This window comes from Spermophilus citellus (assembly GCF_964194105.1).
Source record: "Spermophilus citellus genome assembly, chromosome: 13".
In the NCBI taxonomy this organism is placed as follows: domain Eukaryota; kingdom Metazoa; phylum Chordata; class Mammalia; order Rodentia; family Sciuridae; genus Spermophilus; species Spermophilus citellus.
This window is the reverse complement of record NC_138193.1, coordinates 86,982,070-87,000,753: the sequence shown is the minus strand read 5'-3', so window position 1 is coordinate 87,000,753 and position 18,684 is coordinate 86,982,070. Positions and strand designations below refer to the sequence as shown.

The 18,684-nt window shown below is 36.0% G+C and overlaps 1 protein-coding gene across 5 annotated transcripts in view; it reads right to left on the bottom strand.

The window, feature by feature from the left end:
- Positions 1–1,913: 1,913 nt before the first annotated feature.
- Positions 1,914–18,684, bottom strand: part of EIF2AK2 (eukaryotic translation initiation factor 2 alpha kinase 2) — a 42,740-nt gene continuing 25,969 nt past the window's right edge. The window contains exons 11-17 of one of the 5 annotated variants that reach the window (XM_081264083.1): positions 18,280–18,393; positions 16,699–16,879; positions 14,436–14,564; positions 9,102–9,203; positions 8,743–8,930; positions 7,985–8,038; positions 1,914–7,906 (exon numbers count right to left, since the gene is read on the bottom strand). In XM_081264083.1, coding sequence (XP_081120209.1) covers positions 8,023–8,038; positions 8,743–8,930; positions 9,102–9,203; positions 14,436–14,564; positions 16,699–16,879; positions 18,280–18,393 — 730 coding nt within the window. In that variant the 3' untranslated portion in view covers positions 1,914–7,906; positions 7,985–8,022. Of the gene's footprint in view, positions 7,907–7,984; positions 8,039–8,663; positions 8,931–9,101; positions 9,204–14,435; positions 14,565–16,698; positions 16,880–18,279; positions 18,394–18,684 lie in introns of all 5 variants that reach the window. The other 4 variants (XM_081264086.1, XM_081264085.1, XR_014018451.1 and 1 more) reach the window with 4 other exon arrangements.

Here is an 18,684-nt window from a genome sequence, read left to right as displayed (position 1 = left end):
CTTTAAAACAAAATGTTTTAACATGTTGTCACTATTACATTTTTTATATAGTCATTACTCTTGTTTGTATTGTGCATTTGTTTTCAAAGTCCTCTCTAGAGTTTTTTAGTGTCTTCCTTAATTATAAATCCAAAATATGCAGCTTCTGACATTCAAAACAAATACTTTAAATGATCAAACTCATTTACCTTACACCTGTTTACTTCAAGTGTTATTTACCAAGCATTTAAGTGTTGGAATCTGATTGGGGAACATTCTTATTAAATATTAGGCACATTTTGTAGGATCAAGCTTATGAAACTCTTTTATTCCACACCAATCACTAACAGAATTCCTGCTTTCTGCAAGGCACAGTACCCGCTGCCTTAGAGTATACAACAATGGGAGAACCTGCCTTTGGCTTTCCAAAAATTTATAGTATAACAAGGGAAACACGCAGGAATTACTGACTTTGGAAGCAAATGGTAACAATGAGGTACTAAACAAAGGGAATGCTAGGGGAAGATGACTGTGAGTGGGATATGGTAGGACACCAGGGAAGTAACACAATTTGGTTCTGAAAGATGGGCATAACTTTGATATGCAAAGTTGTGAGGCAGGAGTTACTATTATAACCCAGAATTCTATTCCTAGATATACATAAAAAAATAAAACATGTCTACATAAATATTCCATGCATATGTTTGTGGTAGTATTATTCATAATAGCCAAAAAGTGGGAACAATTTGGGTCTGAGGTTGTGGCTCAGTGGTAGAGCATTTGCATGTGAGGCACTGGGTTTGATCCTTGGCACCACATAAAAGTAAATAAATAAAATAAAGGTATTGTGTCCATCTACAAATGAAAAAATATATTCTTTTTAAAAAGTGGGAACAACTCAAATGTCCATTAACTGATAAAGAGATACATAAAATGTTATGTATTTGGCAACAAAAAGGAATGAATCACTCATCAATGCTACAACATGGATGAAACTCAAAAGCAAAATACTAAATGAAGAAGACCACTGTCAAATAATTATTTTTATATGAAATGTCTGGACTGAGCAAATTTATAGAGATAAAATAGATCAGTGGTCTACTAACATTGGGAGAAGATGGTGAGTGTCCTTGGATATAGGATTTCTTTGGGGGGGAGGTAACAAAAATGTTTAAAAATGGGATGTAGTGTTGGTTGCACCACTCTTTTGAGTATACTAAACACCAATAAATTGTATATTTTAAGTAAATTATATTGAATGTGAACTCAATAAAATCATTATTTTATTTTTTTAATTTGTTCTAATTAGTTATACATGACAGTAGAATGCACTTTGACCCATCATACATAAATGGATTGTAACTTCTCATTCTTCTGGTTGTACATGATGTAGGATCACATTGGTCATGTAATCATATATGCATGTAGGGTGTTAATGTCCAATTCATTCTACTATCTTTCCTATCCCCATACCCCCTCCCCTCTGCCTAATCCAAAGTACCTCTATTTTTCCCCAGCCCCACACTTATTGTGAATTAGCATCCACATATCAGAGAAAATATTCAGTCTTTAGTTTGGGGGGATTGGCTTATTTCACTTAGTATGATATTCTTCAGCTCTGTCCATTTACCAGCAAGTGCCATCATTTCATTCTTCTTTAGGCTGAGTAATGTTCCATTGTGTATATATACCACATTTTCTTTATCCATTCATCTGTTGAAGGGCACCTAGATTGGTTCCATAGTTTGGCTATTGTGAGTTGAGCAGCTATATACATTGATCTGGCTGTGTCACTGTAGTATGCTGATTTTAAGACCTTTGGGTTTGAACCAAGGAGTGGGGTAGCTGGGTCAAATGGTGGTTTCATTCCAAGTTTTCTGAGGAATCTCCATACTGCTTTCCAAAGTGGTTGCATCAATTTGCAGTTCCATCCTCACCAACATTTATTTAAAACCATTATTTTAAAAAGTTACACGGACCTGGGCAGGGTGGTGCATGCCTGTAATCCTGGTGACTCAGGAGGCCGAGGCAGGAGGATCATAAGTTCCAAGACCAGCCTCAGCAACATAGTGAGACCTGTCTCAAAATTTAAAAAAAAAAATAAGAAAGGTTTAGGGATGTGGTTCAGTGGTAAAGCACCCCTGTGTTTAATCAACAGTAAAAAAAAAAAAAAAAAGTTGCAGGATTTTCAGTAGAAATGATAGGAGAGGACAGACATGTGCATCTGGGTCGTTAATCCGGTAACAGAATGTGGGATGTGTAATGGGAGCCTCCAGGGAGCAGAGCCCTGCCAAAACTTCAGCCAAAAGAAACTCATTCTAGATTTCTGGCCTCCAGAACTATAATAAAATAAATATGTGTTGTTTGAAGTCACCAAATTTGTAGTAATGTGTTACTACAACCACAGAAATTAAAATAGGTCTTAACCAAATTAGTCCCCAAAAGATCACACATATCTGAGAAGCACTTTATTTCCCTTACAATTTTGCTTATTTACAGTTTTTAAGTTAGAATTGAAGCCAGTATTGATGTCACCATACATTTATTAATTGATCCCTTCATCTATGACCATTTTGGGGAAATAAAGGATTAGGATAAGGATAGGTCAAAATCACAGATACTGAACTGTAGCCAGTGACAACTGGACAGGCATTTATATGTAGCCAGTAAACATCTAAATACAAATGTTTCCTACCTGCACTTCTTGCAGTCTCTGCATCTTCCCCTTCTGGCAATGCCTCCAACTTGGATCTCCAAATGGGACTCAACATTTTACCTTCCAAACGTACCTCACCATATCGATGGATGGATGGTGGCCCCACTACTGGCTTAAATTCCAAATTACTAAAAACTGTGTATTAGGTAAAGGTGAGACAAGTAAAATACCTCTCAAACATATGTGATTCTTGGGTTTCATCGGATTATATTTTATTTAATGGCATCAGAATCCTGCCACTCACCTGAACAAACCTGGAGATAATCTTTGACCTTGACCTTTTCCATAACCCTCACGTCTCCTGTTGTTCAAGCTTAGTCCTTCAGCCTTCTAACCTTTCAAATAGAGTCTCTTCCTGCTCTAACCCATTCTAAGCACATTATTTCCAAGTACTGGTTGGACCACTCCCCTGTTTAAAAAAAATACTCATTTATCACCTTTGGAGGTTGCTAGGCACTAACTCATTCTAAAAAAAATCAATAAACATTATCACGTGCTGGTTAGTACCTGCCTGTCAAAATATAGCTACACAGCTGCTCTGGAAACTAAAGCAGGAGGGTTCTCTATTATAGGCCAGACTGGACAACTTAGGGAAACCTTGTTAATATAGTATAAAAAGGGAGAAGCAGGGGGCTGGGGTTGTAACTCAGTAGTAGAGTGCTTGCCTAGTGTGTGTGGAGTACTGGGTTCAAGTCTCAGCATCACATATATGTAAATAAAAAATAAAGGTCCATTGACAACTAAAAAAATATTTTTTTTAAAAAGGGATAAGCATATGGTACAATCTAATGTAGTTGCTTGCCTCATGTATACAAGGCCCCGGGTCCAAGCCCCAGTAACACTGAAAAATAAACTTGATAAATACTTATCCCTCTTTCCCATTCAGCTTTAGAGAAAGTTATCTATATAAAAATCACAAATGATAAATGCAAGAAGTTTGGTAGAATCAGAAAATCAATATTTGGCAAACCCTAAAATGAAATAATGGACCCAGGCAACAATCATCAATGGCTTCTCAAACCGTAAGGTAAAAGAATGATGGAAAGCCTTAAAGTGGATTACACCACTATAACCTACAGATCCATCTAAAAATCACTGAAAATGGAACAATCAGGCATCATGTTCCTCTTGAAGTACTGCAAAAATAAGTATACAGCATCACCTACAAAGTACTCTTGAAGAAAAGTGAACCCGAATCAAATCAAGCTTCTAGATCTAACTAGACATCATGGGGATACCATAAGCCAAATCCTAAATGTAGGATGTTTATAGGACAAATGATCTAGGTCCTTCTTCAAATACATGGTGAAAGGAAAGAAAACAGAGGCAAATGTTATAGAGTACAAGAGACCTATAACCAAATGTTCTATTGGATCCAGACTTAAACAAGCAATAAAAAGATATTTTTAAGATAGCAAAACTGAATGCAGATTAATTATTGTATGATATTAAAGAAATCTTATTAATTTTAAGTGACAATGATATAGTGGTTTTGCTAAAATCTAAAATACCTTATTTATTAGAGATTCATTTTTAAATATTTACAAGTGAAATGAATTTTAAAATTTTCTTCTCAGATACTCACATACATATGTACACACAGAGCTGGCTTCACAGACATGTGATCTGTGCACAAGACCATGCTCAGAAGTGTCCACCTTTAATGTTTTTAACAAGAGCCCTATATTTACACTTTGTAGTTGGTCCCACAAATTAGGTGGCTGGCCATACACATACATGTATACACATACTCCACACATAAATATGAATATATGTGTGCATATTATATATGCTAAACATGTTTAACATAAATAATGTAAGCATGCATGCATGTTACATATGTTTATGTTAAATAAACACACATATTTAACAAATAATATGCATGTTTAGCAATTAAAAATTAACGAGAAGGCCTGTTTCTAGTTAAGTAACTAGATCAAATGGCTCTTTCTAAACTATCTGCAAATAAGGTCCCTGGCTCTTGCCTCTCTCCTCTGATTAAGAAGATACTTTTTGTCTAGTATTTTTTTTTTTGAGGCTGAAAAGATATATATTCACAAATAAATAGTTGCTAAGAGATGCTATATTTTTTCATAAGAGTAGAAATATTGCACTAAGGTAAGGTTAAAAGGCTACATTCTCATGGCCACCTTGTTTAGTTTTTCTTTTTAAGTATATCCTCATTCATTGAAACCAGATATTACTAGTTTAAAAAAAACAGAGAGAAATTCTATCTACCCATAAATCTTTCAAACCTACAGAAAAGTTGATATAGTAGTACAATCTATTTACCAATTTTCCGACAGTTAACATTTTATCATATTTCATTCTCTCTCTTCATCTCTTTTCTTCTCCATATATGCATCAATTCTTGCTGACCAGCTGAAAGTCGCAAACATCATGATCCTTTACCCCTAAATATTCCTGCATACATTACCTAAGAATAAAAGTTTCTCCTTGACCGCAAAACTATTGTCACACCTGAGGAAATTAACAATTACATTGTTACCTACTATGCAGTCTGTACTCCAAAAGTTCTCAATTTGTCCCCAAAATGTCTTTTGTGGCCGTTTGCTGGGATTTTTTTTTTAATGTACAGAATACAATAAAGATTCAAGCATTGCATTTGATCATTAGATCTCTCTTGTCTCTATTTAGAATAGTTCCCCTACATTTTTTTCATGTCATTTGACTTTTTGAAGACTAAGTCAATTATCTTGTAGAATGACTACATTGACTACATTCAGGATTTAATAATTTCCTCATGACTGAATTCTAGTCAGACCCTCTGGGCAAGAGAGCTAGATGCTATTGTCAGGAGGGGCATAATGTTAGGTTGTTCCACCTTGTATGATACTAGGTTGAATGACTTGGTTATTGTAGTGACCACAGATCTCTCCATTGAAAAAGGCCACTTTCCTCTTTGTAATATATCATCTGTGGGATAACACTTAAATCCTTTTGAATATTCTGTTTCCCAACATCTTTTCACCCAATTGTTTTAGCATCCATTGATGAACTTTGCCTTCATCAAATACTGCACTGGGAGTTGAACACATATTAAGCATTTTTTATGAATACTTTTAAAAATAGGTATAAACCTTGATATAAGTATTTTCTCTTACTCTGCTTAGCCAAAATTTGGCTAGTTTTTTTTGTTGTTGTTGTTGTTGTTGTTGTTTGTTTGTTTGTTTCCTGGTACTGGGGATTGAGCCTAGGGGTGCTTTATCACTGAGCTACATCATCAACATCCCCCCACACACACACACACTTTTTTTAAAATTTTGAAACAAGGTGTCACTAAGTTGCTTAGGGCCTCATAAAATTGCTATGGCTAGCTTGATCCTCCTGCCTCAGCCTCCCAAGCCACTGAGATTACTTGATTCACTTTTAAAAGTTGTAAAATTGCACGACAGCTTTAGAATGATACTTGATTGCTCTGAAGATTCAATTAACCCTCAAGGTCTTCCAAGATGCAATTCAAATTATCTTCCAGCATTTTCTACAAAATTAGGACAGTGAACTAGCACACCCAACATTCCTCAAATACATCTTTTTCCAGAACTCATGCCATGCCTCTAACCCAGACTGTGCAGGTGAGCCCTCTCCTCATTCAAATACTTCACATGCTTGGAGGTCTCATTGGCATGTTACTTCTAAGCCCTGAGGTTGGTTGAAAGCTCCCCCCTTCTATTCTTAACTACTGCTGTTCAGCTAGCACAGTTATCTTTTCTTCAAAGCATTTGTTATAACAGACATAATAAATACTTAAGATAAATAGAAAATGTGTAGTGGACTCAACAGTTTCAGAGAAAGAATTGTAATTTCTCTGAAGTCCTCCTCTCCACTCACATTATCTCCCTCCCTTCTGAGATAACCACTATCCAGAATTTAATATTTCTCATTCCTTTCCTTCCCTTTGTTTTATTACATTTCTTGGGAATCCTAAAAAAATATTTAGTATTGCATGATTTTTAATAGTATGTAAATGGAGTTTGCTGTGTATATTTTCTGAAATCTATTTTGCTCTCCTAACCTTACATTCCTGAGAGATATATTTTATTGGTATTCATTTAATTGTAATGCATTCATTTTTAATGCACTCCAATATGTGAATTTTTTTATAGTTTTTTTTCTTTTAATACTAGGGATTGAACACAGGGCCACTCTACCACTAAGACAGGTCTCCCTAAGTTGCTTAGGGCCTCAATAAGTTGCCCAGGTTGGCCTTGTACTTTTGCTCCTCCTGCCTCAGCCTCCTGAGTCACTGGGATTACAAGTGTGCACCACCACACCCAACTGCAAACATAATTGTCTTCTTCAATCTTCTTTTGATGAGCATTATGGTCGTTTCCAGTTCTTTTGACTCCTTTATAAACAGGGTTTTTATAAACATTCTTGTAAGCATGTATATAGGAATGGAGCTGACTGCTTTGAAGGTAAATATAGCTTCAAATTTATTAGATAATGTCAAATTGATTTCCAAAGTGATGGTATATCATTTGACTTTTTATAGATACCATATTTCCTCAACTGGCTTGTAAGCTATTCAAGGCAAGGAAAGATTTTTTTTTTTTTGAGGGAAGGAGCATCTAGAAACATTCATCTTTTAATAACCATATTAATTGGTCCATTCACTAATTGGTATAAAAAGAAAATATTTTCTCTTACAGAATAAAGAGATAAGATAGGAAAAAACAAGTGTAAAAATGTTTTTGAAGTTTTTTTAAAAAAAAAGAAAAATCTGGGTGTGGTGAGTCACACCAGTAATCCCAGCAACTTTGGAGGCTAAGGCAAGAAGATCACAAGTTTGAGGCCAGCCTCAGCAACTCTGTGAGACCCTCAGCAAGTTAGTGAGAAATAAAATAAAATTTAAAAAAGGGCTGGGGATGTAGCTCAGTGCTAAAGTGCCCCTGGGTTCAAGTCCCAGTACCAAAAAAATAAAAAGAAAACCTGCATTCAAAAGCAGTAAAAAAAAATTAAGGAAAGAAAAATTAAAATAAACAGTAAATATCCATCAATATCCCCTAGTAGATTTTAGATAATTAAAAGAAAACACACACCAGAAGCTGGATATTTTTTTAGAGGGCCCTAATATGTGTTTCTTTTTTTCTCTGAGACATCCTTCCACTTGGCCAAGGTCTTCAGTATTTCAGACGTGTCAGGTCGTTTCTGAGGTTCCTTTGAGAGTAATTTCTGTAGAAGACTTTTCTGTAATAATAGTAAGAGTTAATACTAAGAAAAAAAACATTGGAATAAATAGAAATCTGATTAGTGTCAAGCACTTACTTCTTTGCTGTCAAATACATCAGAGAAGATGCCATTTTTTAGATCTTTAAAAATCTGGGGGTAAAACATAAATACATATATACATATATATGTATAAATATTTACTTATTAGGAAATCATTTTCTTGGGAGGAAAAATAAACAGGATGCAGTAAAATCTGAGATTACCCTAAATCCAGGATAGTTCCAGATCTTTGGAAAAGTCTCTTTAGCCAGGAAGCAAATAGAACTCTCTTCCCCATACCCTACCCCAATCTAGTAACCATCCTTAGCATTCTATGTTTGGAAGCATTAGGTGCATTACATTCACGCCTCCCTTCATCCTTGCTGGAACTCTATGTGACAGGTACTTTCAATGTCCCTTTTTACAGAGGAGAAGGCTGTGGCTGCAAGGCAAGTCCCATTCCTGAGCTTGAGACTAGGATATGCAGTTGTCTACTGCTCACTTCAGTGATTCCCCGCTGTCCACACAAGAAAGTCCATATTCTTTCATTGATTTAGTCACCACTTGTTTCTCCAGCCCCATCAACCACAACTCCTTGTTGCTTACATACTCCAGTAAAACTGCACTGCCTGCTGTTCTCAGATACACTGCGCATTTCTATCTCCATGCTGGGACTGCCTACTTTCTATTTTAGACTATTAGAAACAACCAACCCTTCTGGGTCCAGCTTACATACCTCCAATGAAATCTTAACTGCTACCGATAGAAAGATCTCCCTCCTAGTTGTTTCCACAGACTTCTCCTAAAACACCTACATTGTTCTCTTGTATTCTCTTTCTTCTGAGGAAATTAACTTCCAGAGAATAGGCTTGCTCCTTTTTATAACCCTCATGACACTTAGCACAGTGTCTGCCTTCAAGAAAGCACTGATGAAATTTTGCTGACTGGCTCCAGTTCGAGTCTCATGAGATGTAAACACCTTCCAAAGGTCAAAGGTTTGGGTCTATAACAAAAATGGTTGTCAAAACTTGCAAGAGAAAATACATATTTTACTTACAATCATACGCTAATACGTTCGAGACCACCCTCACATGAGGACAATACCTATTTGCAGCAGTGCAGCAAAGATGACAGCCAATCATTTGTGTTTAATTTTTTCTTTGAGATTATTTACCTTGTCTGTTTCTGAAACTGTGGGACATATGTAAAGAAGTTCTGCAAGAATTAGTCCCAAAGCAAAGATGTCTACTTCCTTTCCGTATTCTTCTGAAGAAATCTGAAGAGACCAAAAATATATTTGCCTTCATTACTCACCTGATATAAATATATCTTCTGATGCCAAAAAACTATTGACCACAATTTTTATATCACACAACAAAGTCTGTTTATTAACATAGCAAGATTTGTGAGTGTGACTGCCAAGGGTTTAACATTTTACCATTGAATAGCAGAACAACCTGTATAAATTAACTACTCCCATAGGAATAATCTCAACTGTAAAATGGGACCAATAAATAATACTGACCTCAGTTTCGAGTGTGGATTTAAATCAGATATAGCAGGTAAAGCAATGAAAATAGTTCGTAGTAAGTGATTTGCATGCAAATATTCATAGCATATTTATTATTTTTTTAATTTCTAAAAAATTTTTTAGTTGTTGATGACCTTTATTTTATTTATTTTTAAATATTTTTTAGTTATACATGGACACAATATCTTTATTTTGTTTATTTATTTTTATGTGGTGCTGAGGGTCGAACCCAGGGTCTCACACGAGAGAGGCAAGCACTCTACCGCTGGGCCAGATTCCCAGCCCCAACCTTTATTTATTTACATGTGGTGCTGAGAATCGAACCCAGGGCCTCACACATGCCAGGCAAGTGCTCTCTCACTGAGCCACAGCACAGGCCCACATAGCATATTTATTTATAATATTCTATAATTAGAAATGATATAAATATCCATCAAAGGAGAAACATGTTACACATACAACAGAATACTACTCAGCAATAAAAAGGAATTAGTTACTGGTACAAATAACAACTAAAGTTTCTCCAATACCTATTACCTTGAATGAAGAAATTAAGTACAAAAAATATGTATTATGTGATTCCACTCATATGAAGTTCAAAAACAGGAAAACCTAAAATACAGTCACAGAAATGAAAGCACTGGTTGCCTATGGGCAATAAGGAGGAAGGACTGACTGGACAGGGGCTTGAGGGAATTTTCTTGAGTAGGAAGAAAGTCCTACATCTTCATGGGCTTATAGGTTACACAGGAGTATGCATTTGTCAAAACTAATACAGGTAAAATTAAGATATGTGCATTTTATGGTAGATTAATTATTCTCAATGAAATGTACTTAAATTTAAAAATTACCTAAGAAAAATAAAAGCACTATGACGAATGCCTTTTTAATATTCTGAGGGTGACAATGTAGGATGCAGGAGATAGTTAATAAAGCCATTAGCTTCCTGTTGTGTTCTACTTTCACAGTGAGTGCTCTCTCCATTCTACATTGTCAGGCTACCAGCTAGTTCTTTTTAAAGAGAGAGTGAGAGAGAAGAGAGAGAGGGAGAGAGAGAATTTTTTAATATTTATTTTTTAGTTTTCGGCAGACACAACATCTTTGTTTGTATGTGGTGCTGAGGATCGAACCCGGGCCGCACGCATGCCAGGCAAGTGTGCTATCGCTTGAGCCACACCCCCAGCCCCAGACTTATTCTTTTTTAGTATTATTATTTTTAGTTGTTGATGAATGTTTATTTTATTTATATATATTTATCGTGCTGAGAAATCAAACCCAGTTCCTCCTACATGTGAGGCAAGCGCTCTACCACTGAGCCACAACCCCAGCCCTCAGTAGACTTATTCTTCAATGACAGAATAGTATGAGTATTTTGAAAGATAAATCAGTAAAATCATCTTAAAAGAGCACTTAAAAACCAAAATGGACAATAAGATGAAGAATCTAAAAGACAAAAATAGATAAGAAGCAATCAACCAAAATAAAAAAGTATTAGTATAAGAAGTCTATATGTGAAATACAATATTCAGGGAGGGATGTGCCTGCAGCTCAGTTGGCAAAGTGCTTGCCTGGCATGTGTGACGTACTGGATTTGATCCTCAGCACCACATAAAAATAAATAAATGTATACATCTACAACTAAAAAAACTTTTTTAAAAGATACAATATTCAAATACCAATAGCTGTACAACCATATTAATAAGCAGCATTAATCACAATAGCTTCCAAAAGATGGAAGCAACCCAGGTGTACACTGAAGGGTACATGGATAAACAAAGTGCGGTGGCCATATAATGGAATAATCTTCAGCCTTAAAAAGAAAGGAAATTCTGGCACATGCTACAATCCGGGTAAGCCTTGAGGACATTAGACATAGTGAAATAAATCATAAAAGGACAAATACTACATGGCTCCATTTATATGTAATACGTAGACAAATCAAATTTGTAGACACAGAAAGCAGAATGGTCGTTGTCAAGGTTTGGAGGGAAGGGGAAAAGAAAGTTAACTAAGGGGTACAGAATTTCTGTAAAATGTAGAGTTTTATAGATTTATGGTGGTGATGGTTACATAACAACATGAATGTACTTGAGGCCACCATTAAAAATGCTTCTTGGGGCTGGGGATATAGCTCAGTTGGTAGAGTGCTTGCCTCTCATTGCACAAGGGCCTGGGTTCAATTCTTAGCACCACAAAAAAAAAAAAAAAAAAAAAGGTTCTTGAGATGGTCATTTTCTGTTATGTGTATTTTACCACAATAAAAAAGAAAGAAATATATTTTTAAAGATCAATGCCCTAACAACCAAATTTATATAAGTAATCCAATTTTAATAGCAAAACACAATATGTTTCAGGGAAAGGTTTAAGAAGTATGAATAACCTTCATTTACAAGTGTTTTCACTTCGTTGAATATTATAAAACTGACCTTAAGGTAGATTGTACTAGTGCTTTCAACTGTGTACTGGCTTCCCAGGGAGAGGATTCCACATCCCACCCCCACTGCCCCAAACTGAGCCAAGCAATCTATTCTGGGCAACAAAGTGTGGCATGTATGTGCCACTGATGAACAGAACTTGTAAAAGCCACCACAAGTTTCCACTATTGCTTTCTGTTACAAAGGCAGTGACACCCAGATTGATTCTACTTTCAGCCTAAAGCAAAACTGCCAGCGTTGCTGGCCTAGCACATGAGAGAGAAATAAACTCTAGGTGCTTTGTGTGTCATCAGAAATCCAGGGTTTATTTGTTACTGTAGATAGCCTGGCAAAAGCCAATTGATGGAGGACTTGAACAAACGCCATGACGTACCAATCTCCTCGAGACAAAAAGGTCAGTTCTCAACCAAATCTTTCAATGCAACAGCTATCAAAACCCCTGAAACCAGTCATAGAACACGACACTCTGCTGCTGGAGCTCACTCGGAATTATAAATCTGAACCACTAAGGATGGTTTAAAACTGAAAAATTACGAGCAGGGAGGTCCTATTGTTCAAATACAAAAATCTATTTTATAATGCCTCAATAATTAAAACAGAATAATGTTAAAGAGAAAAAAAATGGAACAGAGTCCAGAAACAGATTCACAAGTGTGTAGGAATTTTACATATGATGAAACAGCACTTTTTAAATTGTGATAAAGTCTAACATAACATAAAATTTACCTATTTTAACCATTTTTATGTGAACAATGAGTGGCATTAAGCACCTTTACAATATTGCATAACCATCACCACCTTTTATTTATGGAACTTTTCATCCTCCCAAACAGAAATGATAACTACTAAGTAATTAACTTCCTATTCCTCCCTCCTTCCATGACCATGAATTTTCCTTATAGTATTTTAAATCATAAACTATTTCTCCATCTACATGATGATGGAGAAATTGCATGTTCATGTGGGTTAAATCAAGTTAGATTCCTTCCACATACACAAAAATTAATTCAAGTTAAAGCAAATTATTAGCAAAAAGTCAAAATATTTTAAACTCTCGTGATGTAAATGGCCTATAAAATAAAAATGACAAATCCAGGAATGATAAAGAAAATACTGATAAATATGATAACTTAAAAACTCTGTACCACAAAAGGCATGATAAACAAAGTAACAAGGAGAAAAGACTTTAATATAGGTTACAGATACAAGATCAATATCCAAAATATGTAGATTCCTTACACATACATTAGAAAAAGACAACCTAACTATGAAAAATGGGGAAAAGCATGAATAGAGAATTTACAGGAAAAAAATAAGTAAATTTGTAAAAAGATAGCATAGCTTACTAAAAAATCTAGAAAAAATGCAAATAAAAATAGCAAGGCATCCTCATTCATCACACTGGTCATACTGAAGACTGATAGTACACCAGTTTGATCAAGAGTATAAGAAAACAGCATTCTCATCTTTATTGGAAGATTATTGTTAGAACCCCACTTTTATTCTCTGTTTGCTTTCTTTCTTTCTTTCTTTTTTTCTTTCTTTCTTTCTTCCTTTCTTTCTTTTTTTTTTTTTTTTTGGTATCAGAGATTGAACCCAGAAGCCTTTACCACTGAGCTACAACCCAGTCCTTTTTATTTTGAGACAGGGTCTTACTAAGTTGCTGAGGCTGTCTTCAAACTTGCAATTTTCCTGCCTCAGACTGCAGAGCTGCTGGGAGGGTACACCACCACACCTGACTAGACTCTCTTATTTAACAACAACTGGGCAGAATTTATCAGTGTAAAATGGACTTATCATTCTATTCAGTCATTTGACTTTGAGGAATCTACCAGATTATCATAGAAATACAGGTGGCCCTCTATCAATGGCTTCTCTAACTGACAATTCAACCAACTGCAGATTAATCTTGAAAAAACTCTGCATCTGTATTGAACATGTAAAGACTCTTTTTCCTATTGTTTAAGCATTATTCCTTGAGCAATGTACAATATAATAGCTTTGTATGTGGCATTTTCATTGGGTATCGTCAGTAATGTAGAGATGATTTAAAATACATGGGAGGATATATATGTAGTATTTGCTGTATGCAAATACTGTACCATTTCATAGAAGGGCTTAACATCCATGGATTTGGAATCTGTGGGGTGGGAGGAGGTGTCCCAGAACCCAAACCCACAGTTGAGGGGAGTATTTCTCTACTTCCTGATTGTCACATGTCCTGAGCTGCTTTACTCCATCACACCCTTCTGCCCTGATGTTCTATCTCATCTCCAACACAGGGAGCAATAGAGTCAGTCATCTATGCCTGAGATCTCTGAAACCATAAGCGAATAAATAAACTTTTCCTCCTCTAAAATTGTTCTTGTCAGGTCTTTTTATCACAGCAGGGAAAAAAACTGACTGATACAAAGGGAATTTTCAATTCTTATTCTATATACTTCTCTAAAGCTTTAATTTTATGAGAAGGGTCTAATATTTTTATAATTTTAAAAAATTAAAGAAGCAACATATATAAGAGCAGAGAGGAAAGGGAACTTACCTGTTCTGGGCTCATATATCGCCAAGTTCCCTTTTCTCTTGTTCGCAGTTCATCATTCTTCAGGGTTGTTACAAGTCCAAAGTCTCCAATCTTTATTTGTTTTTCACCTACTAAAAATATATTACTTGGCTATGGGAAAAAAAATAAACAATTTTTAGTTTATATGTACCAATTTGAGAGAGTAATACCACATGTCCAAATTATCTTAGCAAAGGGCTACTTCTGTATTTCTTTTATGGCATTTACCCTTATCCAGGTAGTCAAAATCAGAGAATTTAATATCACAGTCTCTACAATGCCAGTTGAAAGAAAGACTTTTTAGCCAACAGCAGAGGTAGCTTGGGGTATAGGCGCTTCCAAGTATCTCAACAGCTGTCAGTGAAAAGTAGACTCATTCTGAAGGGATCCAGGGATGGATCCTGGTCTACAGGGTAGACATGACCTGAAGGTTTGCTTTAATATATTCTAATACACTGATATACTGATTATGTGGCTCAAAGAGTGAAAGAGTTCCGCATCCCAGGATGGAGTTAGACATCTACCAGAGGAAATATCACAAATATGAGTTCAGGATCAGATGAGGATTGAAGCAAACACCCTTAAGACCCCCATCCAATTTTGAGATTCTCTAAATGGATCCATTCCTACTAATGCTCCAGAATGTCCTGTGCAGAATTTCTCCAAGGAGCTTCCTTTATGTCAACTTTTCCAGGGCTCTATCAACTTCTTACAAACACATGCCCTTCATGTTGAAAGAATTCTAAGCTACCTGGGAGCTGACAACTAGCACAAATTATTTTTCCTAAGTAATCCTTTAAGCCAATTAAAAAAAACAACAAAGAAGTACAGAATGAAGAGTGACCAGCCCCATTACACAATTTTGTAGAAGGTATTGACCAATATCCCACAGACCATGAAAACAGGAAGGTTGTTGATGTGGAAATTAATATTTTGCTATTCCTGCAAAGGCTAGACTTTAAACACAATGTTGGGCTCTACACACACATACCTTGCGGAGTAACATTTATGAGAGAGCCTAGTAAAAGAACTGAGAAGGAAAAGACTAGGGAAGGATACAAGGAGCTTCTGAAAAGCCAGCCTGACAGGCCCTGGGCAGAAATTAGCAATCAGATTAGAATTCAATTAACAGATAAACAATTGCTTAACTGCTTACTTAACTGTATGACTGATTCCAAACCAATACAGTCAATTTCTTCTTTTGAACATGGTCCATCTAATGTTCTAACTTCTGAAATCACTCTTATATAGCGTTAACGTTAACTATTAGAACCAGGTGGGCTCACACATCAAAGTATCAGACATCCAGCCCCAGGGAAGACCCAAGCAGTATTCTATGAGGGCCACTGAATCCTAGCTAGGTCAAGCCAACAACTCTACACATGGGGCACTTATTTTCCTCAGAAACTGCTTTGCTCCTTTCCTTTTCCTGGCTGCATTAGACAGGTAGAGTAAGCAGACAGCCAAGATCCACATGGATGAGGGACTTCTGGCACAGTGATCAGGGAAGGCTGAGTAAAGGAGTTGGGACTAAAGGAAACAGGCAGAAGAGTGTCTGTGAGACAAGAACATGAGCAAAGGCTCAGAGGTAGGATTTAACCTAGATCATTTGTGAGGAAGGGGAAAAGAGTATGGAGGAGAGACTAAAAGACTGCCTCTTTGTCTTTCATTTTGATGAGAAAGAAACATGGGAACATTGCTTGTTCAGACCATAAAAACCAAAGGAAAACAAAAATACTAAGGAATGATACATGCTCCAAGTTTTGGATTACTGCAGTTTACCAATCCTGGGCCAAACTTCAAGGCCTAACCAAAAAAAATACTAGACTCTGGACCCTGCAACGCTTACCCACTCTCCTCGGGGTAAGGACTAAGGGAATAGGGAACCATGACATTTGAACAAGCCTGAGTAGTAGCAGCCACAATTATTTGTACAGAAATGTTCAGTTTAGGAAAGTTAGTCTTTCAACTGGGGTCTGACTATCAGCCAAATAGGACTGGATGTGAATGAGCAGTCTTATTTGGCTGATAGTCAGACTGTCCCCAGTTCACCAGCCCTGGAGATCTTCTGAGTATCTGCACAGAATGGTAACTGAGGCATGCTCTAGACCCCTTCTAACCTCAAAGGATCAGAGATAGTATTTTGCCATGGCTATTGATCAATCATAATTCTAAAACCAGAGAAGATAAAATTTTCAATTACTAAGTTACAGTCACCAACTTATGAAGTACATTTCCCACTTACTTTGAGGTCTCTATGAATTAAATCTTTTGAATGTATATAATGCACTCCTTCTGCTATCTGTTCAAATAATTCCAAAGCCAAAGCTTTGTCTGGTACTTTTTGTCTTCTATTTTCAATCCATTCATTCAATGTCCCTTTATCACACAATTCCATTTGGATAAAAAGGCACTTGGTCTTTATTCTGGATATAAAATTCACAGAATGTTAAAAGCAATAAAAATAAATTTCTAAAAATATTTTAAATTATAGCTTCTTATGTATACCCAAACATACCTCAAAACAGAAATCTAAATATAATAAATTTAAATCAAAATATCATAAGCCATTTTCTATTTAAATCATAGGTTTCCAAGTATCTAGATTTTTGTTTTGCTCATTTACAAAATATAAGCCAGCTCATTATTTAAAGCTAAAGACCCTTGATCATTTTTGCTAATAGACAGGAACAAGACCATTAATGGTAGAAAGCCAGATTCCATTATTATATAATTTTGAAACATGTTAATTCACATCAATCAACTGAGCATCTACTTTGTGAAAGGCACAAAACAGGCACCTAGAAATGAGAAAATGAATAGGCACTATCCTTATCATTATAGGAACTGTAGCCTAATAGGAGAGAGGTTGAGGAAAAACAAACCTAACACAACTATATAGGACAAAAACTCTAGGATAAGTGGCAATAAATTGAATAGGCACTATCCTTATCATTATAGGAACTGTAGCCTAATAGGAGAGAGGTTGAGGAAAAACAAACCTAACACAACTATATAGGACAAAAACTCTAGGACAAGTGGCAATAAATTGCTTACTATGAGATAAAAGTTAGAGGACTGATTTATTTTATTTATTTTGTTTTTATTCTTTGGTACTGGCCATTGAACCCAGAGATGCTTAACCACTGAGCCACAACTCCAGCCCTTTTTTTAAATTTTGAAACAGGGTCTCACTAAGTTTCTTAGGACCTTGCTGAGTCCTAAGGTGGGGGCAGAGCTATATATTAAACAGTGGAGTTAAGAAAGCTAAATCTAAAATTTTGAAAACAGCTGAGGACATAAAAGAAGGTATTAATTAATTAACTGTAGTAGGGGGGGTTGAAATCATAGGCTCTTTACCACTGAGTTACATCCCCAGCCTTTTTTATTTTTTATTTTGAAACGGGGTCTTGCTAAGTTGCTAAGGCTAGCCTTAAATTTGCAGTCTTCCTGCCTCAGTCTCCTGAGTTACCAGGATTACAGGAATGCCTCACCACACCCAGCTAAAAGAAGGTTTTTATTTTTAAAAAATGTTTTATTATTATTAGAGCTTTATAGTTATACATACTAGTAGGGCTCATGGAAATTGATTTTAGTTCATGATCCTTCCTTTTCCTTCCCCCTTTTCCTTCTCTTCCTCCCTCCCCTCTCCCGTTCTTCTTCTACTCTACCAGACTTAACAGAAGACTTTTAAAAGCAACTTGGAGCAAGGCTAGGAGGAGCACAACAGCATCTGTCAGAACTGGTTGTGATTATTAATTGTGATGATTGATGGTCTCGGTTTCCTACCACCTTGTTACAGCTATGAGAACTTCTTTTTACCTACATTGCGCTGCTTTCAGGATCCTCATAAAAATCGACTCCTTCCCAACAACTGCAGTAATGAACAATGTTGGGATGTTTAAATGTGGCCAGTGCTTGTACTTCACGCTCTGCCTTCCTGTTACAAGGAACAGGAACACAAATGTGTCAGTATACATCCCTGATAAATACAAAACATTCAAATAGCAGAAAACAACTGTCCACACAGTTAATAAACAGTCATTGTGGTTCCTACATCAAGTTTTAGAATGGGATCCAGGAGGAAAAATTGAATATATAGGGGGGAAAAAAACAGTATTTCTCACTCTCAACGTAAAAGAAAAAGCAGTGAGTTAAGTGCTTCAATTTAAAAGTCATTTGCAGTTAGTTTTTGAAATGCTAGTGACACAACATGATAATTAAATCATAT